Below are 25,334 nucleotides of genomic sequence, written 5' to 3'. Positions count from 1 at the left end.
ATTTACCTGTTATATACACTGCACTTGGTGAACTTTAGTGTTAGCTTGAACTAATAAAAATGTGTCAAATAATTCTCTTGGTTTCAGACCACCAAACATGAGACAAGGGAATTTGCAGCGGACCTTGCAGCGTTTACTGCAAAATTCCGTTTGCATGGGCCGGGCTCAGTGGGAGATGACCTCGATTCAGGTTGGAAACCCCTTCAGCCAAATGACCATCCTTTCTTTGATGTGTCCACCTTATAGAATCATTCATGTTCTTTCAACCGCCATGATTTGTTGTTTGCCACATGTGAAAAGAATGTTAGGAACATCAGGAATCGGGGCAGGGGAAGACCCTGCCTCTGACTTAAATCGGCAAGTCCCCCCCCAACCCCCCTCGTCCCACCCATCCCCGTCCCCAATCCTTGAAGACGGAGAATCTACGGGGGAATCGTTGTGACCGTTGTGCCAGAGACCCGGTCATGGAGTAGAAACAACCATCGATTCTCTCCACTCACCCCACCTGACCCTCTCAGCACTCTACCACCTTAGAACATAGGACAGCACAAGAACAGACCCTTTGGCCCATAATGTCTGTGCTGAACATGATGCCAAGACCAACTCTTATTTGCCTGCACTTAATCCATATCCCTCCATTCCTTGCATATCTATGTGCCGATCAAAAAGCCTCTTAAACCCCACTATTCACCACCCCCACCCCTGGCAGTGCGTTCCAGGCACCCACCACCCTCTGCGTAAAACACTTGTCCTGCACATCTCCTTTAAACTTTGCCCCTCTCACCTTAAAGCTGTGCCCTCTAGTATTAGACATTTCCATCCTAGGAGAAAGGCTCTGACTGTTGACCCTATCTACGCTTCCCATAGTTTTATAAACTTCTGTCAGTCTCCCCGCAACCTCTGATGTTCCAGAGAAAGCAATCCGTGTGTGTCCGCCTTTCGTAGCCAATCAGCCCTGATCCATGCAGCGTTCTGCTAAAAGCGCCATTTTGGTAAAATCTTCTGTTCAGAAATTAGTCTCCAGCATTCTAACTGGCTCCAAAAGTTTGAAAGCTCACTAGCTCACAGTTGTTTACAACATGTTGTTCTTTGTCTATTTGATGGTGCAATTTTCCAGAAGTCCCAACATTGTGATTAGCGAGAGTTTTCACCAGCCTGCTCAAGTTTGAAAATTCACCAGAAAATGACCAGGCAACTTGGAATGTAATGCTGTCTGCGAGGACAATCTGCACATCAAGCATGGCGTGTGGCCAATCCACACATCAAGCATGGCGTGTGGACAATCCACACGTCAAGCATGGCATGTGGAGTAGCCACACATCAAGCATGGCGTGTGGACAACCCACACATCAAGCATGGCATGTGGACAATCCACACATCAAGCATGGCGTGTGGCCAATCCACACATCAAGCATGGCATGTGGACAATCTGCACATCAAGCATGGCATGTGGACAATCTGCACATCAAGCATGGCGTGTGGAGTAGCCACACATCAAGCATGGCGTGTGGCCAATCCACATGTCAAGCATGGCGTGTGGACAATCCACACATCAAGCATGGCGTGTGGCCAATCCACACATCAAGCATGGCGTGTGGAGTAGCCACACATCAAGCATGGCGTGTGGAGTAGCCACACATCAAGCATGGCGTGTGGACAATCCACACATCAAGCATGGCGTGTGGACAATCTGCACATCAAGCATGGCGTGTGGAGTAGCCACACATCAAGCATGGCGTGTGGCCAATCCACATGTCAAGCATGGCGTGTGGACAGTCCACACATCAAGCATGGCGTGTGGAGTAGCCACACATCAAACATGGCGTGTGGACAATCCACACATCTAACATGGCGTGTGAAGTAGCCACATGTCAAGCATGGCGTGTGGAGTAGCCACATGTCAAGCATGGCGTGTGGAATAGCCCATGTCAAGCATGGCGTGTGGAGTAGCCACTTGATATAACAGTGCCTCCGGAAATGGCTCCTTCTCTAACCCATTATTACCACCTGACTTCCTGAAAACGGGTGTGATCGAGGCAGAACAATGTGCTTTGGTTAATTTTGAAAACATTTGTCCTCTGTTTCCAAGAAACATCTGAAGGTGGGTGTTGCAGTTCAGGTTGTTGGGATGACATTTGTCCCAGAGGGAGGCTGCCATTGCTGCACATAATACTGACCTCTCCCTCTCTGCAAGCTTCTTACTTTAGTTCATTCAGCCTCCCTCTCCAGCCAACAAGCGGCCTGTAAAACTGCCTCTTTTATGATTAATTGCAGGACTTGAGATTTTGGGCAAATTTGAAAATGAATTGGAAGAATTTGAGAGAAAGCGTCAAGAGCTGGCGAATGCAGAGAAGCTCTTTGATCTGTCGATCACCTTGCACCCAGAGCTGCTGTCACTACAGAAAGAAATGAAAGGCTTGAGGCAGATCTATGATATTTACAAGGCACAGCGGGTATGTGTTACAAGACAATATATTTTTATACCGTATTAGAAACATAGAAAATAGGTGAAGGAGTAGGCCATTCGGCCCTTCAAGCCAGCACTGCCATTCAATATAATCATGGTTGATCATCCAAAATCAGTACCCCGCTCCTGCTTTCTCCCCATATCCCTTGATTCCGTTAGCCCTAAGAGCTCTCTCTCTTGAAAACGTCCAGTGAATTGGCCTCCATTGCCTTCTGTGGTAGAGAATTCCACAGATTCACAACTCTCTGGCTGAAAAAGTTTTTTCTCATCTCAGTCCTAAATGGCCTCTTAAACTGTGACCTCTGGTTCTGGACTCCTCTCAACATGGAGAACATTTTTCCTGCATCTACCCTTAAGAATTTTATATGTTTCTATAAGATCCCCTCTCATCCTACTAAATTCCAGTGAATAAAAGCCCAGTCGACCCATTCTTTCATCGTATGTATTTAGAGTATCTGCTCACTGGGGAAGGATGTAATTATTGTACAATGCTACATTGCTGGCAACCACTCTTCCTGTTTGATAACCTTCAATGCAGGAGCACCTCACTGCTGTGTCCCTGCTCCACTCTACACCCTCACTGTGTCCGGGCTCCACTCTACACCCTCACTGTGTCCCTGCTCCACTCTACACCCTCACTGTGTCCGGGCTCCACTCTACACCCTCACTGTGTCCCGGCTCCACTCTACACCCTCACTGTGTCCCTGCTCCACTCCACATCCTCACTGTGTCCCGGCTCCACTCTACACCCTCACTGTGTCCCGGCTCCACTCTACACCCCCACTGTGTCCCGGCTCCACTCTACACCGTCACTGTGTCCCTGCTCCCTCACTGTGTCCCGGCTCCACTCTACATCCTCACTGTGTCCCGGCTGCACTCTACCCTCACTGTGTCCCGGCTCCACTCTACACCCTCACTGTGTCCCTGCTCCCTCACTGTGTCCCGGCTCCACTCTACACCCTCACTGTGTCCCGGCTCCACTCTACATCCTCACTGTGTCCCTGCTCCACTCCACCCTCCCAGACCCGTGACTGTAACCGACGGTCACATGGCGGGGGTACAAGCAAGGGTGGGCAACGGGCAGCAATTAGTCCAAGTACGGGAGGGGGAATGGAAACATGGCAGAATGTTGCCAGATCAACATTGGCTGGGCAGGAACCCGAAGACAGCAGCTTAAGTTGCTGGGTGTGTTCTGGCCCCGCGCATTGATGCAATCGCAAAGCAAGCTCATCCGTGCCTCTACCTAGAAGGTTGTGGAGCTTCAGTCTTGCTCTGTTGAACGTCCACAGGTAGAGCACATACTGACTGGTTGGCACAGCCTCAACTAAATAGCATCAAAGCTGCTTGTTCCTGAACTGTGTCTCAGTATCTCATGTTATCCAGAGTTCCAGGCAGCCTTATCTGTCTCTGTCTCAGGCTTTAATCCACTCAATCTCTGTAAACTCCTCCAGTCCTGCAACTTTCTGAGATCATAGTCGTACAGCAAAGAAACAGGCCATTCGGCCCACCACACCCACACCAACCAGTTGGCACCTATCCCTACTAACCTCACATTGCGTAGCCATCAATGCCTATGTGAGTCTGGCAGTGTGTTCCACATACACACTCTGGCAGTGAGCTCCACATACACACACTGGCAGTGAGCTCCACATACACACCCTGGCAGTGTGTTTCACGTACACACACTGGCAGTGTGTTCCACATACACACTCTGGCAATATGTTCCACATACACACCCTGGGAGTGTGTTTCACGTATTCTGGCATTGTGTTCCACATAAACACTCTGGCAGTGAGCTCCACATACACACTCTGGCAGTGAGCTCCACGTACACACTCTGGCAGTGAGCTCCACATACACACTCTGGCAGTGAGCTCCACATACACACTCTGGCAGTGAGCTCCACATACACACTCTGGCAGTGAGCTCCACATACACGCTCTGGCATTGTATTCCATGTGCACACCACTCCCTGTGTGAAAGGATCCTGAATTCTGATATGATATCCATGATCCTCAGATGGTCTGAGCTGCTCTTTGGAGCTTGGATGTGACTGGGCTTTTGGCCTCTGCCCAATGCCTCCTGAACTGATCCATGTCCTGGCTTCCTTTCTTGTGTCATTCAGTTCTGTTATGAATAAGACTGGAAGTCATTGATTCTGCCAATACTGTTAGTCACGGCACGGAAATAGGTCCTTCTGCCCAACCTGCCCAGGCCTACCAACATGCCCCGTCTACACTAGTCCCACCTGCCTATGGTGGGGAAGATGCTGGAGTCAATTATAAAAGACGAAATTGCTGAGCATTTGGATAGCAGTAACAGGATCATTCCGAGTCAGCATGGATTTACGAAGGGGAAATCATAATAATGTATTTTATTTATATAGCGCTTTTCATATACTCAAAGACGCTTTACAGAGATTTAGAGAACATAGGGAAATTAATAAATAGATAAATAAGTAAATAAATAAACGAACAGAGAAAGGAGACAGAAGGTGAGGTGACCTTCAGTGGTTGAAGGCAGTACTGAACAGGTGAGACTTCAGCGATGTTTTGAATGTGGTGAGTGTGGAGGAGTCTCTAACGTTTTGGGGTAGTGAGTTCCATAGGGTGGGAGCAGCGATGGAGAAAGCCCTGTCCCCCCAGGATCTGAATTTGGTCCGGATGTGGGGGGATAGGAGATTGGCAGCAGCAGAGCGGAGGGTGCAGGTGGGAGTGTGCCTGTGGAGGAGGTCGGTCAGGTAGGATGGGGCCAGGTTATGGAGGGCTTTGTAGGTTATGAGGAGGATTTTGTACTGGATTCTCTGGGGGATGGGGAGCCAGTGGAGTTTATAAAGGACGGGGGTGATGTGGTCACGGATCGGGGTGTGGGTGAGTAGACGGGCAGCGGAGTTTTGAATGTATTGAAGTTTACTGATGATTTTTGAGGGTGCGCCATAGAGGAAGGAGGCTGTTGCAGTAGTCCAGACGGGAGGTGATGAAGGCGTGGATGAGGGTTTCTGCAGCTGTGGAGGAGAGGGATGGACGGAGACGGGCAATGTTTTTGAGGTGGAAGAAGGCTGTCTTTGTGATGTGTTTGATGTGTTTGTCGAAGGAGAGGGCTTGATCAAAGATGATTCCGGATGTGAGGTGAGGTGGATACTGGGAGACCATCAATGTTGAGGATGAAGTTTTGGGTGGATTTGGTGAGCGTTTTTGGACCAATGATGATGATCATGCTTGACAAATCTACTGGAATTTTTTGAGGATGTAACTAGGAAAATTGACAGGGGAGAGTCAGTGGATGTGGTGTACCTCGACTTTCAGAAAGCCTTCGACAAGGTCCCACATAGGAGATTAGTGGGCAAAATTAGAGCACATGGTACTGACATGGATAGAAAATTGGTTGACAGACAGAAAGCAAAGAGTGGGGATAAATGGGTCCCTTTCGGAATGGCAGGCAGTGACCAGTGGGGTACCGCAAGGTTCGGTGCTGGGACCCCAGCTATTTACGATATACATTAATGACTTGGATGAAGGGATTAAAAGTACCATTAGCAAATTTGCAGATGATACTAAGCTGGGGGGTAGTGTGAATTGTGAGGAAGATGCAATAAGGCTGCAGGGTGACTTGGACAGGTTGTGTGAGTGGGCGGATACATGGCAGATGCAGTTTAATGTAGATAAGTGTGAGGTTATTCACTTTGGAAGTATGAATAGAAAGACAGATTATTATCTGAATGGTGTCAAGTTAGGAAGAGGGGATGTTCAACGAGATCTGGGTGTCCTAGTGCATCAGTCACTGAAAGGAAGCATGCAGGTACAGCAGGCAGTGAAGAAAGCCAATGGAATGTTGGCCTTCATAACAAGAGGAGTTGAGTATAGGAGCAAAGAGGTCCTTCTACAGTTGTACCGGGCCCTGGTGAGACCGCACCTGGAGTACTGTGTGCAGTTTTGGTCTCCAAATTTGAGGAAGGATATTCTTGCTATTGAGGGCATGCAGCGTAGGTTCACTAGGTTGATTCCCGGAATGGCGGGACTGTCGTATGTTGAAAGGCTGGAGCAATTAGGCTTGTATACACTGGAATTTAGAAGGATGAGGCGGGATCTTATTGAAACATATAAGATAATTAGAGGAGTGGACACATTAGAGGCAGGAAACATGTTCCCAATGTTGGGGGAGTCCAGAACAAGGGGCCACAGTTTAAGAATAAGAGGTAGGCCATTTAGAACGGAGATGAGGAAGAACTTTTTCAGTCAGAGAGTGGTGAAGGTGTGGAATTCTCTGCCTCAGAAGGCAGTGGAGGCCAGTTCGTTGGATGCTTTCAAGAGAGAGCTGGATAGAGCTCTTAAGGATAGCGGAGTGAGGGGGTATGGGGAGAAGGCAGGAACGAGGTACTGATTGAGAGTGATCAGCCATGATCGCATTGAATGGCGGTGCTGGCTCGAAGGGCTGAATGGCCTACTCCTGCACCTATTGTCTATTGTCTATTGTTTGCCCCATATCATTCTAAACCTTTCCTATCCATGTACCTGCCCAAATATGTTGTAAATGCTGTTATAGTTGCTATGGTACCTGCCTCGATAATTTACTCCATAGATTCTTTGTGTAATTAGGTCCTACTGACTGTCACTGATTTGCTATTTCTCTAGGCTGCTAAAGATGAATGGTCTGAGACCCTGTGGGCTGATTTAAATGTGCAGCTGCTTCAGGAAGGAATTGACGGATTTTTGAAGGCCTTCAGAAAGTTACCGAAAGATGTTCGCAGCCTCTCTGTCGGCTTCCATTTGGAATCTAAAATGAAGGAGTTTAAGGAATCCATTCCCCTGCTGTTGGATCTGAAGCACGAGGCTTTAAGAGAGAGGTTAGTCCCCTTCACCCTCCCAACCCAGTGAGAGAGAGGTTAGTCCCCTTCACTCTCCCAGCCCAACCCAGTGAGAGAGAGGTTAGTCCCCTTCACCCTCCCAACCCAGTGAGAGAGAGGTTAGTCCCCTTCACCCTCCCAACCCAACCCAGTGAGAGAGAGGTTAGTCTCCTTCACCCTCCCAACCCAACCCAGTGAGAGAGACGTTAGTCCCCTTCACCCTTCCAACTCAGAGAACACTTAAACAAAATGAAGTAAGCTTGAGCATGTGACTGTGGCTGCTGATTCCCATCTCCACCCCTCCCCATCACCCTTCCCCTCGCCTGCTTTAACATGACTTATTCTGAGAGCTTCATGTGAACAAGTAGTTTTATTGCACAGTACACAAGTACTGAAGTCATCGAATCCACCGATCACCCACCAGCTCCTGACTCACCCCTCGCCTCTTTATACTGGCCATCTCCCTCTACACCCTCAGTCCTGATGCAAGGTCTTGACCCAAAACATCAACCATCCCTCTGCCTCCACAGATGCTGCCTGACACACTAACTATGGCAGATCTTATCTTTGCCCCATGATTATAGCATCTGTACTCCCTTGTGACTGCAATGTCTTGCTCACTCCATTGTGGTCTGGGGATTAAAGCAGCTTGAAGACAGATAAGAATTCTTACATTTGCTTTACAGGCATTGGAGGACATTAATGGCGCGGACAGGCACAGAATTTGAGATGCGAGCTGATACATTTACACTGGAGAATATGTTTGCAATGCAACTGCACAAATATATTGAAGTCATTGGTGATATCGTTACTGCTGCAGTTAAAGAACTTAGTATCGAGAAGGTAAGGAGGTTGACAATACTGAAGGGAATGTGGGCAGTGATGACAGGATTGGAGAGTGGCCAGGGTTGTGATGATGCAGCTCTGAGGATACCTGTCTGATTGGATTACGCAACTGGAATTAACTTGAAACTATAGCTTAGTTTAATTTATTGTTACGTGTACTGTGGTAGAAGGAGAAGCTTTTGTTGCGTGCTATCCAGTCAGCAGAGTGTCTATACATGATTACATTCAAACCATTTACAGTGAACAGGTGATAATAATGACATTGTCTCCATGAATGCTGACACCTACATGTGTTTTACTGCAAGCTTCTGCTGTAGGTGTTAACATTTGGTTAGTTTCCAATTAAACTTCGTCTGAAGAAGGGTCTCGACCCGAAACAATAGACAATAGACAATAGGTGCAGGAATAGGCCATTCGGCCCTTCGAGCCAGCACCACCATTCAATGTGATCATGGCTGATCATTCTCAATCAGTACCCCTTTCCTGCTTTCTCCCCATAGCCCCTGACTCCGCTATCCTTAAGAGCTCTATTTAGCTCTCTCTTGAATGCATTCAGAGAATTGGCCTCCACTGCCTTCTGAGGCAGAGAATTCCACAGATTTACAACTCTCTGACTGAAAACGTTTTTCCTCATCTCCGTTCTAAATGGCCTACCCCTTATTCTTAAACTGTGGCCTCTTGTTCTGGACTCCCCCAACATTGGGAACATGTTTCCTGCCTCTAACGTGTCCACCCCCTTAATAATTGTATGCGTTTTGAAACGTCACCCATTCCTTCTCTCCACGGATGCCGCCTGTCCCGCTGAGTTACTCCTGATATTTTGTGTCTACCTAAACTTAGTGGAAACTGGATGAAGCATACATTTACAAATACTGTGTCTCATTATACAACATTTGTAAAATAATATTTTATTTAACACTAAGTAATTTAAAGTACTGCAAATCTGAGTGAAGTTTCCTTGAGCCTTTCGCTGCAGTAATGATGTTTATTGAAGTCCAGGAAAATGTCCATGGGTTGGCCCACACGGTGAATGAAATGAGTTCCATAAATGCCAAGTCTAGTTCACACCCAGCTTTCACAACGGCGGTATCTTTGTGCTTTTTGTACATAGGGTGTCAAGGAGGTTGTCGACACCTGGGAAAGCATGAAATTTACTGTGCAGAAGTACTACAAAGGAACTCAGGATCGCGGCTACATTCTGGGATCCGTAGACGAGATCCTACAGATATTGGATGATAATGCCATGAATCTGCAGAGCATGGCTGGAAGCAGATTTGTCGGGCCCTTTCTGACAACAGTGCAGGAATGGGAGAAAAGCCTGTCCTTAATCGGTGAAGTGATTGCAGTAAGTAACAACAGAAAAGTTCAAATAGCCACGTTTTAGCCTGCACATTCCAGAACATGTGTTATAACAGAACCACCTGTACAGTCCATGCCTGTACCTGAACCACCTGTACAGTCTATGCCTGTATCTGAACCACCTGTACAGTCCATGCCTGTACCTGAACCACCTGTACAGTCCATGCCTGTACCTGAACCACCTGTACAGTCCATGCCTGTACCTGAACCACCTGTACAGTCCATGCCTGTACCTGAACCACCTGTACAGTCCATGCCTGTACCTGAACCACCTGTACAGTCCATGCCTGTACCTGAACCACCTGTACAGTCCATGCCTGTACCTGAACCACCTGTACAGTCCATGCCTGTACCTGAACCACCTGTACAGTCTATGCCTGTACCTGAACCACCTGTACAGCCCATGCCTGTGGCAGAGCCACCTGCACAGTCCATGCCTGTACCTGAACCACCTGTACAGTCCATGCCTGTACCAGAACCACCTGTACAGTCCATGCCTGTACCTGAACCACCTGTACAGTCCATGCCTGTACCTGAACCACCTGTACAGTCCAGGCCTGTGGCAGGACCACCTGTACAGTCCATGCCTGTACCTGAACCACCTGTACAGTCCATGCCTGTACCTGAACCACCTGTACAGTCCATGCCTGTACCTGAACCACCTGTACAGTCCATGCCTGTACCTGAACCACCTGTACAGTCCATGCCTGTACCTGAACCACCTGTACAGTCCATGCCTGTACCTGAACCACCTGTACAGTCCATGCCTGTACCTGAACCACCTGTACAGTTCATGCCTGTACCTGAACCACCTGTACAGCCCATGCCTGTGGCAGAGCCACCTGCACAGTCTATGCCTGTACCTGAACCACCTGTACAGTCTATGCCTGTACCAGAACCACCTGTACAGTCTATGCCTGTACCTGAACCACCTGTACAGTCCATGCCTGTACCTGAACCACCTGTACAGTCTATGCTGGAATTCTAATATGAAGAGAACCTTGGAAGAATCATACGAGGGAGAGAAAAACGTAGTTGTGGTTATTAATTAATTGATGATTGACTTTTCACTGCTACGTGTGGGTGTTCTACAAGCCCCACTCTGGTGTGGCAGTGAGCTGTCATGTTGATTCTTAAAGGGTTGACGGTGGATATGCAATGGAAGGCATTTAAAGACCGCATGGATGAACTACAACAATTGTTCATCCCAGTTTGGCAAAAGAATAAATCAGGGAAGGTAGTGCATCCGTGGCTAACAAGGGAGATTAGGGATAGTATCAAAACAAAAGCTGAAGCGTACAAATTAGCAAGAAAAAGCAGCCTACCAGAGGACTGGGAGAATTTCAGAGTCCAGCAGAGGAGGACAAAGGGCTTAATTAGGAAAGGGAAAATAGATTATGAAAGAAAACTGGCAGGGAACATAAAAACTGACTGCAAAAGCTTTTATAGATATGTGAAGAGAAAAAGATTAGTTAAAACAAATGTAGGTCCCTTGCAGTCAGAAACAGGTGAATTGATCATGGGGAACAAGGACATGGCAGACCAATTGAATAATTACTTTGGTTCTGTCTTCACTAAGGAAGACATAAATAATCTGCCGGAAATACAGGGGATCGGGGGTCAAATGAGATGGAGGCACTGAGTGAAATCCAGGTTAGTCGGGAAGTGCTGTTAGGTAAATTAAATGGATTAAAGCCGATAAATCCCCAGAGCCAGATAGGCTGCATCCCAGAGTGCTTAAGGAGGTAGCCCCAGAAATAGTGGATGCATTAGTGATAATTTTTCAAAACTCTTTAGATTCTGGAGTAGTTCCTGAGGATTGGAGGGTAGCTAATGTAACCCCACTTTTCAAAAAGGGAGGGAGAGAGAAAACGGGGAATTACAGACCAGTTAGTCTAACATAGGTAGTGGGGAAAATGCTAGAGTCAGTTATTAAAGATGGGATAGCAGCACATTTGGAAAGTGGTGAAATCATTGGACAAAGTCAGCATGGATTTATGAAAGGTAAATCATGTCTGACGAATCTTATAGAATTTTTCGAGGATGTAACTAGTAGAGTGGATAAGGGAGAACCAGTGGATGTGTTATATCTGGACTTCCAGAAGGCTTTCGACAAGGTCCCACATAAGAGATTAGTATGCAAACTTAAAGCACACGGTATTGTGGGTTCAGTATTGATGTGGATAGAGAACTGGCTGGCAGACAGGAAGCAAAGAGTAGGAATAAACGGGTCCTTTTCAGAATGGCAGGCAGTGACTAGTGGGGTACCGCAAGGCTCAGTGCTGGGACCCCAGCTATTTACAATATATATTAATGATTTGGACGAGGGAATTGAATGCAACATCTCCAAGTTTGCGGATGACATGAAGCTGGGGGGCAGTGTTAGCTGTGAGGAGGATGCTAGGAGGCTGCAACGTGACTTGGATAGGTTAGGTGAGTGGGCAAATGCATGGCAGATGCAGTATAATGTGGATAAATGTGAGGTTATCCACTTTGGTGGCAAGAACAGGAAAGCAGACTATTACCTGAATGGTGGCCGATTAGGAGAAGGGGAGATGCAACGAGACCAGGGAGGTTCTGCTGCAGTTGTACAGGGCATTGGTGAGACCACACCTGGAGTATTGCGTACAGTTTTGGTCTCCTAATCTGAGGAAAGACATTCTTGCCATAGAGGGAGTACAGAGAAGGTTCACCAGATTGATTCCTGGGATGGCAGGACTTTCATATGAAGAAAGACTGGATAGACTAGGCTTGTACTCGCTGGAATTTAGAAGATTGAGGGGGGATCTTATAGAAACTTACAAAATTCTTAAGGGGTTGGACAGGCTAGATGCAGGAAGATTGTTCCCGATGTTGGGGAAGTCCAGAACAAGGGGTCACAGTTTAAGGATAAGGGGGAAGTCTTTTAGGACCGAGATGAGAACGTTTTTTTTCACACAGAGAGTGGTGAATCTGTGGAATTCTCTGCCACAGAAGGTACTTGAGACCAGTTCATTGGCTATATTTAAGAGGGAGTTAGATGTGGCCCTTGTGGCTAAAGGGATCAGGGGGTATAGAGAGAAGGCAGGTACAGGATACTGAGTTGGATGATCAGCCATGATCATATTGAATGGTGGTGCAGGCTGGAAGGGCCGAATGGCCTACTCCTGCACCTATTTTCTATGTTTCTATGTTGCTGGTATTCTCTCGTATCAATACAAGGCATTTAAAGGACGAAGCAGCAGTCGCGGTTGCCGTGGGTGAGATGGGCGGTATAACTCTATGACTCAGTACAACTCTAGTAGTCGGCTCTCTGTGGCTGAGCGTGTACGTGCCACTGCAAATGTCATCCTTTACCAGAATGAACTCAACTAGTCACATCTGTAAATGATGAAAGTATAAATATAAGGATACATTGGCAAGGCTGTGTGAGGCAGGTGTGGATCGTGTAACTCACATAACCCCTCATTGCAGGTGTGGATCGTGTAACTCACATAACCCCTCATTGTTTTCTAGGTTTGGTTGGTGGTGCAAAGAAAATGGATGTATTTGGAAAGTATCTTCATTGGTGGTGATATCCGCTCTCAGCTGCCCGAGGAAGCAAAGAAGTTTGATAACATTGACAGAATATTCAAAAAGGTGCTGACCTGAAACTTGGAATCACAAAACTCATTTCACAGTTTTTTAGCATTGTGATCTTGCATGCCAGCTGCTTGTCACTTCACACAGTCTGCAGCCAAGCTCCCAGTTAGCACTAGCCCCCAGCCTCTGACACAGCTGTGTCACTTCACACAGTCTGCAGCCAAGTTCCCAGTTAGCACCAGCCCCCAGCTCTGTCTGTGACACTTCCCTTCACCTCTGGCAACTTCTGGTTTTGTTTACTTAACCGTCTCATCGTACCATGAATGACCACTGCCTTGATTCTGATTCTTGCAGTTACTCTCATTAGAAAACTTTCATCAACTCTTGCTTCATCTCTCCATCCTCACTTCACCTGTCCATTCCTGACTCTTCAGAGATTAGTCCCTCATTAATAAGTGAAATCCTTGTTCATCATAGTTGACCATCTCCTGAAGAAAACCTAATTTCAAACAGCTGCAGGATTAAAGTACACAGGATCTATAACAAACTCTCCTTGCTCAATCGTGCATATTGCTTGTGATCACGTCCACGTCTCCATGCGGTTATCCAGATCCCAGGTTAGGGTGCCGTACTGTGCTGTGCCGTGCTGCGCTGTACTGTGCCGTACTGTACCGTACTTTGCTGTACTGTGCTGTGATGTGCCATGCTGTACTGTGCTGTGCCGTGCTGTACTGTACTGTGCCGTGCTGCGCTGTACTGTACTGTGCTGTACTGTGCTGTACTGTACTGTGCCGTACTGTACTGTGCTGTGCCGTGCTGTACTGTGCTGTGCTGTGCTGTACTGTGGTGTGGTGTACTGTACTGTGCTGTGCTGTACTGTGGTGTGGTGTACTGTACTGTGCTGTGCTGTACTGTACTGTGCCGTACTGTACTGTGCTGTGCCGTGCTGTACTGTACTGTGCTGTACTGTGGTGTGGTGTACTGTACTGTGCTGTACTGTACTGTGCCGTACTGTACTGTGTGCTGTGCTGTGCCGTGCTGTACTGTGCTGTACTATGCTATACTGTGCTGTGCTGTGCTGTGCTGTACTGTACTGTGCTGCACTGTACTGTGCTGTACTGTACTGTGCTGTACTGTACTGTGCTGTGCTGTACTGTGCTGTGCTGTACTGTACTGTGCTGTGCTGTACTGTGCTGTGCTGTACTGTGCTGTGCTGTGCTGTACTGTACTGTGCTGTGCTGTACTGTGCTGTGCTGTACTGTGCCGTGCTGTGCCGTGCTGTACTGTGCTGTACTGTACCGTACTGTGTTGTACTGTACTGTGCTGTGCTGTACTGTACCGTACTGTGTTGTACTGTACCGTACTGTGCTGTGCTGTACTGTACTGTGCTGTACTGAGCTGTACTGTACCGTACTGTGTTGTACTGTGCCGTACTGTGTTGTACTGTACCGTACTGTGTTGTACTGTGCCGTGCTGTGCTGTACTGTACTGTGCTGTACTGTACCGTACTGTGTTGTACTGTACCGTACTGTGTTGTACAGTACTGTACTGTGTTGTACTGTACCGTACTGTACTGTGCCGTGCTGCACTGTGCTGTACTGTGCCGTGCTGTACCGTACTGTGCCGTACTGTACTGTACCGTACTGTGTTGTACTGTGCTGTACTGTACTGTGCTGTGCTGTACTGTACTGTGCTGTGCTGTACTGTACTGTACTGTGTTGTACTGTACCGTACCGTGTTGTACTGTACTGTACTGTGCCGTGCTGCACTGTGCTGTACTGTGCCGTGCTGTACCGTACTGTGCCGTGCTGTACCGTACTGTGCTGTACTGTACTGTACCGTACTGTGTTGTACTGTACTGTGCTGTACTGTACTGTGCTGTGCTGTACTGTGCTGTGCTGTACTGTACTGTACTGTACTGTGTTGTACTGTACCGTACTCTGCTGTACTGTGCCGTACTATAGTGTGCCGTGCTGTACCGTACTGTACTGTGCTGTACTGTACCGCACTGTACCGTACTGTGCCACGCTGTTCTGTGCAGTTCCCTGCCACCAGTGGTTCAGTCTCTGCCATTCACCATTGCTGCCGACAGAACCACCACTACCTTAGTGCCACTACTTACCTCGGATTCAAGCCAACTAATAGCATATCTTTCCATTTTTAAGTTTAAAATGGTTATTATTATTAAATAATTAATAATAATAATTGGGTCTTTGTAAAGATTGGTCATTTTTTGCTCCTTCCCACTGTTTTAGATCATGTCAGAAACTGTGAAGGATCCCGTCATCAGCAGATGTTGCCAGGCTTCCAACCGCCTGACTAATCTCAAGAACCTGTCTGAGGGGCTGGAGAAATGCCAGAAGAGTCTCAATGACTATCTCAACTCCAAGCGCAATGCCTTTCCAAGGTTTTTCTTTATTTCCGATGATGAGTTGTTGAGTATTCTGGGGAGCAGTGACCCTGAAGCTGTCCAGGAACATATGATAAAGGTGATTAATCTTTGTCTTCTATCTATTTATTGTGCACTGTTTGCCAGCAGCATTTCTCTCGGTTCAGGCCTGAGATTTACCAGAGATTCCATAAATACTTAGAGATTACAAATCAATTTGAGAGAGATCGTGAGGAGTCTGATGGAATTGAACACAAGAGCTGTGCAGGTCAGTGACTCGCATGTGGCCCTGAATTCCAGCTCTCATTGACCGATCCTGGAGAAGTTAACTGTTCTGGGATTGTGTGTGTTGTGGTTTGTACTTGTTCAAATATGATCTTGCGCTTGGGTTCTCCACTGAAGAATTTATTTGCTGAGAAATGAATGGCATGGGCTGCCAGGAAACGTTGGTGACCTCAGCTATGTCCACTCAGCAAGGTGGTCTGGAATGCCCGACTCTATTACTGCTCTTATTGGTGTTAAAGTGGGAAGTAGTCACCCGCTAAATAACTAGAGTCCCATGATGATTACTGTGAAGATGGCTTATGATTAGTTGTGGGAACTACCTGAGTATTTATTATTTCAGATGTATGATAACATTGCATCGCTGAGGTTCCAAGTGGGCAACGAGAATGAGACGTTGGCAGGGGCGATGATATCAGCTGAAGGGGAGGTGATGGACTTCAGGCAGATGATTATTGCGGGGGGGCGGGTTGAAGATTGGATGACTGCAGTCCTGGGTGAAATGAGAAGAACTAATCGTCTGATTACAAAGGAAGCGATTTTCCGATATTGTGAGACCATGGCCAGGTGAGCAGAGCTAACGGCTGCCTTTCTGCCATTTTCACCTGCTCGCTGAATAGGAGAATGTTGACACTGATAGCACACAGACATTAGCCCTGGTTTTATACATCTCCACCTGTGCTTCGTGGAGATCGGTGCTCAGGTAAATCCTAACTGTTTCCATACATGCAGCCTTTAACTTTGCCTTTTAACTTCACTCTTGGGATTTTAATTGGTGGGTTTGTGAAAGTGCAGAATGTTCAGAGTCCACATTGAGCAGTATCCAGTGGACACGCAGGGCCCGTGGAGAGTAAAACGCCCCCTTGTTCTGAATGCTGAAAACATTCAGGGCCCACAGTTGTTAAGGTAATTACCACATCTTTATTGTGTTACCCAAAATGTCAGAACATTGCAAAATCTTAGGATGTGACAATTATAAAGAACTGCAGATCTCGGAAATCTGTTGTAAAAACAGAAAATGTTGGAAAAACTCAGCCCAGCAGGCAGCATCTGTGGAAAGAGACCATTTCCTGTTAATGCTTCAGATCGAAGACTCGTCATCAGCTGTTACATTATGGTTTCCAGCATTGTCCGTTTTTACTGTATATGCATGTAAGAGTTTGTCATAGGTTCCTTCTTATGTTGGCCATATGTAAACACACTTTAATAGTCCGTGTTGTACGTTGGTGCATACTTTCCTCCAGAGCTGTGTAACTCCGGAGTGGATGAATCCAAAGTCAGTAAGTGGACATTGCAAGCCCTTGCAGACATATTGATGGGAATCAATAGGTTTCATGATTTCACAGCTCGGTGGATATGCAGAAGAGTAGCTAGCTAACTACTGCAGACAACTACCGCCTTTCACAGCTCGGTGGATATGCAGAAGAGTAGCTAGCTAACTACTGCAGACAACTACCACTGAAACAACTAGCGCCCTGCCCTCATTTCCAGGCTGTGCTAAATGTAAAACCGACAATCAGTTGCTGATTGTCCACTGCCCAATGTTATGTCTTCCCTTTTCTAACTCTTCTTGCCTCTTGGTCCTCACCAGCTTCCCCCTCCCACAATATTATACGAGTGCATTTGGGTTGCTAACGATATTTTATTCAGTATTTTTATTTGCTGCTGTGGCAACGGAGTTGACCGAATATTCTGTGAAGAGTAATGAAGTGTGTCCTTGCTTCTCTAGAAACGATTGGATGTTGGTTTATCAGGGCATGGTTGTCCTCGCGGCCACACAGGTTTGGTGGACATGGGAGGTTGAAGATGTGTTTCAGAGGGTGAAGAAGGGTGACAAGCAGGCCATGAAGAATTATGCTAAGAAGATGCACCAACAGATTGATGACCTTGTTACCCGCATCACACAGCCGCTCAGTAACAATGACCGGAAAAAGTATAATGCAGTGCTTATTATTGACGTACATGCCCGAGATATTGTGGATACATTTGTCCGAGACAGGTGAGGAGCTCCTTGGTATTTGAGACCATTTAGTTATCAGTAGTTACCTATACCATTCCTGCTGGTGAAATTGCAGGACTGATTCTCTCTGCCTCCACTCCACCGACAACGACTGTTCATGAACTGCACCCTTGCTCACTTGTTGGAGCTGAGGTAGGTCTGCTGATGGAATATAAATGAGGATGGGGTCAGAGACAGCAGTCAAATCCACAGCCCCCTCGAGCACAGGTGGGTACCAATGGTCTGCCACGTTAGTTACTGTCCGCATCGCAAACCAGTTTGCAGTTCTATCGTGGCTGTTCCCAGTGTGTTTCTCATTGCCACATTTGAACATGTCTATAAAATTCCCAAATCTCTCCCACAATGGCTCTGCCCATTCAACCAAATAATTTATTTGGCATTTGATTTATTTGCAGGTGAATTCATACTTTAAGTTCGAAGATGTGGCTTTTCTCGAACTGCTTTTCTTTATTTAAGGTTATATATGTCGATCTTGTTGTAGACTGAGAACGTTGCAAGACCAAAGACTGTGTGAATGCTGAGTACACTGGTCTTGGCTAGACCATGGTGAAATAATCACAGAACATAGGAGCAGGTCCTCCAGCCCAGCGGCTCATGTTGACCACCTACTCCCCACCGTGATAATCCCATGTACCTGCCCAGGTCAATAGCTGTCGTGCCAATTCAAATGTTCTTCTAGATGGAAGATAGAACAGTGCAGCCCAGGAAGAGGCCCTTTGTTACTCATGATAATAATAAATCAACACCAAGTTCTCTTATCAGGATTACATTCCACTGGCATTCCTCTGCCCACCTGACCAACGCTTCAATATTGTCCTGTCCCTCCTCACTATCAACAACACCTTGTGTTATCCAGCAGGCTACTGCTCCCTAGTTATACTAGCCAAGGCTTCAGTTCGGTTAGGTAGGTCCACTGCTGGGATATGTGTGAGAGGCAGCAGTTGGATCCATAGGTTACAATGCAGACGCAGGGATGACCATCTCCTGGTTGCTCCTGTTTCTCTAGTCCAGCCTTTCCATGGACCAGAAAGATATTAAAACAAGAAAAGCACCGCAGTGATGAGAGATGTAGTTTTAGTTATTTGCCGCTGCCAGGTATCTTGATTTGACATTGTGAACTGACGCCTTGTTTTCCTGTTCCCAGTGTAATGGATGCTCGAGAGTTTGAGTGGGAGAGCCAGCTCCGCTTCTACTGGGCGCGGATACCAGATGAGCTGACGGTGCAGCAGTGCACTGGCCGTTTCGACTATGGCTATGAATACATGGGCTTGAATGGCCGCCTGGTCATCACTCCCCTCACAGATCGCATCTATCTAACCCTCACACAGGTACCAAATGTAACAATAGACAATAGGTGCAGGAGGAGGCCATTCTAGCTCTATCTAGCTAGATAGAGCTCTTAGGATAGCGGAGTCAGGGGGTATGGGGAGAAAGCAGGAACGGGGTACTGATTGAGAATGATCAGCCATGATCACATTGAATGGCGGTGCTGGCTCGAAGGGCCGAATGGCCTACTCCTGCACCTATTGTCTATTGTCTATTGTCTAGCTCTCTCTTGAATGCATTCAGAGAATTTGCCTCCACTGCATTCTGAGGCAGAGAATTCCACAGATTCACAACTCTCTGACTGAAAAAGTTCTTCCTCATCTCAGTTCTAAATGGCCTACCCCTTATTCTTAAACTGTGGCCCCTTGTTCTGGACTCCCCCAACATTGGGAACATGTTTCCTGCCTCTAACGTGTCCAACCCCTTAATAATCCTATACGTTTCGATAAGATCTCCTCTCATCCTTCTAAATTCCAGTGTATACAAGCCTAGTCGCTCCAGTCTTTCAACATATGATAGTCCCGCCATTCCGGGAATTAACCTAGTAAACCTACGCTGCAAAACTGCACACTGCACACAGTACTCCAGGTGCGGTCTCACTACGGCCCTGTACAACTGCAGAAGGACCTCTTTGCTCCTATACTCAACTCCTCTTGTTATGAAGGCTCCTATACTCAACTCCTCTTGTTCTTCACTGCCTGCTGTACCTGCATGCTTCCTTTCAGTGACTGATGCACTAGGACACCCAGATCTCGTTGTACGTCCCCTGTTCCTAACTTGACACCATTCAGATAATACTCTGCCTTCCTATTCTTACCACCAAAGTGGATAACCTCACACTTATTCACATTAAACTGCATCTGCCATGCATCCGCCGACTCGCACAACCTATCCAAGTCACCCTGCAACCTCATAGCATCTTCCTCACAATTCACACTACCACCCAGCTTTGTATCATCTGCAAATTTGCTAATGGTACTTTTAATCCCTTCATCCAAGTCATTAATGTATATTGTAAATAGCTGCGGTCCCAGCACCGAATCTTGCGGTACCCCACTAGTTACTGCCTGCCATTCTGAAAGGGACCCATTTATCCCCACTCTTTGCTTTCTGTGTCAACCAATTTTCTATCCATGTCAGTACCCTACCTCCAATACCATGTGCTCTAATTTTGCCCACCAATCTCCCATGTGGGACCTTGTCGAAGGCTTTCTGAAAGTCAAGGTACACCACATCCACCGGCTCTCCCCTGTCAATTTTCCTAGTTACATCCTCAAAGAATTCCAGAAGATTAGTCAAGCCTGATTTCCCCTTCGTAAATCCATGCTGACTCGGAACAATCCTGTTACTACTATCCAAATGCTCCGCAATTTCGTCTTTTATAATTGACTCCAGCATCTTCCCCACCACTGATGTCAGACTAACTGGTCTATAATTTCCCATTTTCTCTCTCCCTCCTTTCTTAAAAAGTGGGACAACATTAGCTACCCTCCAATCTATAGGAACTGATCCTGAATCTATAGAACATTGGAAAATGATCACCAATGCGTCCACAATTTCTAGCGCCACCTCCTTAAGTACCCTGGGATGCAGACCATCAGGCCCTGGGGATTTATCAGCCTTCAGTCCAATCAGTCTACCCAACACCATTTCCTGATAATGTGGATTTCCTTCAGTTCCTCCGTCACCCTAGGATCTCTGTCCACTAGAACATCTGGGAGATTGCTTGTATCTTCCTTAGTGAAGACAGATCCAAAGTTACCGGTTCAACTCGTCTGCCATTTCCTTGTTCCCCATAATAAATACCCCTGCTTCTGTCTTCAAGGGACTCACATTTGCCTAGACTATTTTTTTCCTCTTTACATACCTAAAAAAGCTTTTACTATCCTCCTTTATATTTACCCTCGTACCTCATCTTTTCTCCCCGTATTGCCTTCTTAGTCATCTTCTGTTGCTCTTTAAAAGAGTCCCAAACCTCTGGCTTCCCACTCTTCTTTGCTTCGCTGTACTTCTGCTCTTTTATTTTTATGCTGTCCTTGACTTCCCTTGTCAGCCACGGGTGCCTCTTACTCCCCTTGGATTCTTTCCTCCTCTTTGGGATAAATTGATCCTGCAACTTCTGCATTATTCCCAGGAATACCTGCCATTGCTGTTCCACCGTCTTCCCTGCTGGGGCCTCCTTTCAGTCAATGCCAGTTAAATCCAGTAACCATGCTGAAGCGAGTGATCAGAGACCAAGGAACCTTCCGTGGTGCATGGGGCAACCTTGCCTGGCCTTGCCTCACTGCTGGTTGTTCACACTCAGTGCCTCTGCTGGCACGTTGTAGGTCCCAGCAGCTGTCAGTCCCTAACACGACACATGCACGCTGCTACAAAAGGGACTTTGGGTGTCAGAGTTTATGGGGAGAAGGCAGGAGAATGGGGTTAGGAGGGAGAGATAGAACAGCCATGATTGGATGGCGGAGTAGCCTTGATGGGCACAATGGCTTAATTCTACTCCTATCACTTATGACCCCACAATTAAATGAGCTGTCCTCCAGGTACAAAGTTTCTGTCTCTGAATAGACCGGGGGGAGAGAGAGTTCCCAGACACAGGACAATGGAGAGTTATGCCGTCAGGGGCACGATATACTCCTTCCAAAATGATGAGATGCATAGACAAGGTTGTGTCAGAGTCTTTTTCCCAGGTAGAAGCTGAGAGAAGGAAAGGGTGAAGGAGATTTACGAGGACATTGTTTATACACAGAGAGTAGAAGGTACCATGGACAGTGTTGTGTTGCCAGGGACAGTGTTGTGTTGCCAGGGACAGTGTTGTGTTGCCAGGGACAGTGTTGTGATGCCAGGGACAGCGTTGCCAGGGACAGTGTTGTGTTGCCAGGGACAGTGTTGTGATGCCAGGGACAGCGTTGCCAGGGACAGTGTTGCGTTGCCAGGGACAGTGTTGTGATGCCAGGGACAGCGTTGCCAGGGACAGTGTTGTGTTGCCAGGGACAGTGTTGTGTTGCCAGGGACAGTGTTGTGATGCCAGGGACAGCGTTGCCAGGGACAGTGTTGCGTTGCCAGGGACAGTGTTGTGTTGCCAGGGACAGTGTTGTGTTGCCAGGGACAGTGTTGCCAGGGACAGTGTTGTGTTGCCAGGGACAGTGTTGCCAGGGACAGTGTCGTGTTGCCAGGGACAGTGTCGTGTTGCCAGGGACAGTGTCGTGTTGCCAGGGACAGTGTCGTGTTGCCAGGGACAGTGTCGTGTTGCCAGGGACAGTGTTGCCAGAGAGATGGTGGATGCAGATACAAGAGTAACATTTAAGATGTTTTTCGACAGAGACTCTTTCAGACCTATCTACAACCTCACCTACAGTCCTAGTTATTTGACAGGCAAAGACACTGATTGTGAAACTTGATCACCTCTATGCATGGTTCCCACAGTAACAGGTAACCACATATCTTGGTGATGATACAGAATACTGTTTGGATGTTGCTGTTTAGGAAGCAGGATGAGGGAACGGAGAGACAGGAGATGCTGCCCTGGAGCAACAAACAATAATAATAATAATAATAATACATTTTATTTATATAGCGCTTTTTATATACTCAAAGACGCTTTACAGAGATTTTGAGAACATAGGGAAATGAATAAATAGATAAATAAGTAAATAAATAAATGAACAGAGAAAGGAGACAGAAGGTGAGGTGACCTTCAGTGGTTGAAGGCAGTACTGAACAGGTGAGACTTCAGCGATGTTTTGAATGTGGTGAGTGTGGGGGAGTCTCTAATGGTTTGGGGTAGTGAGTTCCATAGGGTGGGAGCAGCGATGGAGAAAGCCCTGTCCCCCCAGGATCTGAGTTTAGTCCGGATGTGGGGGCATAGGAGATTGGCAGCGGCAGAGCGGAGGGTGCAGGTGGGAGTGTGCCTGTGGAGGAGGTCGGTCAGGTAGGATGGGGCCAGGTTATGGAGGGCTTTGTAGGTTATGAGGAGGATTTTGTACTGGATTCTCTGGGGGATGGGGAGCCAGTGGAGTTTATAAAGGACGGGGGTGATATGGTCACGGATCGAGGTGTGTGTGAGTAGACGGGCAGCGGAGTTTTGAATGTATTGAAGTTTATTGATGATTTTTGAGGGTGCGCCATAGAGGAGGCAGTTGCAGTAGTCCAGACGGGAGGTGATGAAGGCGTGGATGAGGGTTTCTGCAGCTGTGGAGGAGAGGGATGGACGGAGACGGGCAATGTTTTTGAGGTGGAAGAAGGCTGTCTTTGTGATGTGTTTGATGTGTTTTTCGAAGGAGAGGGTTTGATCAAGGATGATTCCAAGATTCCGGATGTGAGGTGAGTGGAGAAAGGGGGTAGAGAGAACTGTCGAAGTTGTGTGTGGAGAGAGGGGGTAGAGAGAACTGTCGAAGTTTCAGGTCCTGCACCAGGGCCTGGTGCTTTTTAGGTAGCAGGGCTCTGGGGAAATTAGGCTAGTAAAACCTATGTTTTATAAATAAGCATATAAAATAACTTCAGACCCGAGAGGTTGAAACCCCTCACTGCAGGTGAACACCAGTGAGTTTGAGAAGCGGTTTGTCTGTAGTTTGCGTTTTGGTGCCATGTTAACCACATCCTGGGGTCTTGTTGTTATCCAGGCCTTGTCCATGTACCTTGGAGGGGCGCCCGCAGGACCAGCCGGAACCGGCAAAACCGAGACAACTAAGGACTTGGCCAAGGCTCTGGGACTGCTGTGTGTTGTGACAAATTGTGGAGAAGGCATGGATTACAAAGTAAGGATGCATAATCATTCCTGAGCAGAAGGGTTTCAATTGTACAGCTGCAGAATTCCTCCGTGTTTTCCATTCCGGCAACTTTGACGTTTCTCTGTGTTCCCATATTTCCCTGTGCTCAATCAGACGGTTTGGCTGCTTTGACTGTCAAGGTTGTCAGTATAACCAAGACGCCCTGGGCCTGTGGGGGACATGACATGCTTGACACTTTCCCATGTTGACGTGGAGCTCCCACCCTCTGGGTGTCCATGCCAATAACTCACTTTCTGTACTCGGTGCACGGTTATAACGCAAACAGTCATTTGTTGACAAAATCTCTATTAACTAAGAACACCACACACTAATCCAGGATGGTATACGTGTCCGGGCTACAATCCAAGAACGAAAGTGGTGCACTGGGCTCCAGCTGGACTGCTTGAGTGTTGACACACTTCAACAAAACCAGAGGCATTTCAACTACCCGGACCATCTGATCTCTTGGGGAGATTACACGCATGATGATACTAAGTGTACACTTGTTAATAAAGCATTTACCCATGTCTCTGCTGTCATTGATATGGGGGACGGTCCCTCTGAATGATATCACAGCCTGAACCAGTGATCTGCTCTCAATTTGAGTTTTAGCTTAATATGATACTAATGAATGTATAATTGCAATACTTTGTTTTAACAAATCTGACTGGTTCCAATCTCAGACCAATCGGTTCACTCGTAGTTGTCCTTTGAAATGGGCGGTGAGTCCCTGGCGGCATTTACTTATCACCTGCTTGGAATCATGGATGGAACATAGACCAGGGCGGTACAGGTACAGGCACAGGTACAGGTACAGGCCCTGTGTCCACGCTCTCTGTGCTGGACATGTTGCCAAGTTATACCTGCACGTGATCCTTATCCCTCCATTCCCTGCATACCATGTGCCTATCTAAACATCACTATCGTCTCTGCCTCCTGGCAGCGTGTTCCAGGCGCCCACCACTCCATTTAAACTTTCCCCTAGTTTGGCCGTGCAGTATTTGACATTGCCAGCCTGCTGGTGCTGGGTGAACGTAATGTACAGCAGTGCCTCTCCCCCTAGGCAATGGGCAACATCCTGTCAGGCCTGGCTCAGTGCGGTGCCTGGGGCTGCTTTGATGAATTTAATCGGATTGAGGCTGCAGTCCTGTCAGTTGTGTCTTCACAAATCCAGACCATTCGCAACGCACTCATACACCATCTAACCAAGTTCCAGGTAAGAAATACTCATTCTGAACGGTATCTTTTCTCGCGTGTTGCCTGACCCGCTGGGTATTTTCTGGTTTTGGTATCTAGCATCTGCAAAACATTGTCTTTTAACTTTTCTTCGTTCTGAAGGATTACTCTTTACCATTTCTAAAAAATAAATACATGACCCATTTCTGTGTCACTTACTGTCCCAGTTTATTTTGCTGAGCTAAATCTCTCTTCCTCGCCCTATATCACATCAAAGTCTCTATACTCGTATCTCTCTT

At 47.1% G+C, this 25,334-nt stretch overlaps 1 protein-coding gene across 1 annotated transcript in view; it reads left to right on the top strand.

The window, feature by feature from the left end:
- The window catches only part of dnah10 (dynein axonemal heavy chain 10), a 176,636-nt gene that overhangs the window by 57,002 nt on the left and 94,300 nt on the right, over positions 1-25,334 (top strand). The window contains 12 exon segments of the mRNA XM_078421084.1: positions 88-190; positions 2,275-2,453; positions 7,099-7,310; positions 7,997-8,153; positions 9,268-9,501; positions 13,011-13,133; positions 15,332-15,565; positions 16,091-16,314; positions 17,477-17,746; positions 18,912-19,095; positions 23,713-23,847; positions 24,923-25,075. Of these exon segments, the coding sequence (XP_078277210.1) occupies positions 88-190; positions 2,275-2,453; positions 7,099-7,310; positions 7,997-8,153; positions 9,268-9,501; positions 13,011-13,133; positions 15,332-15,565; positions 16,091-16,314; positions 17,477-17,746; positions 18,912-19,095; positions 23,713-23,847; positions 24,923-25,075 (2,208 nt within the window).

This window comes from Rhinoraja longicauda, chromosome 25 (genome assembly GCF_053455715.1).
Source record: "Rhinoraja longicauda isolate Sanriku21f chromosome 25, sRhiLon1.1, whole genome shotgun sequence".
NCBI classification, from domain to species: domain Eukaryota; kingdom Metazoa; phylum Chordata; class Chondrichthyes; order Rajiformes; family Arhynchobatidae; genus Rhinoraja; species Rhinoraja longicauda.
The sequence above is the reverse complement of the archived record's forward strand: the minus strand, read 5'-3'. Positions and strand labels throughout refer to the sequence as shown.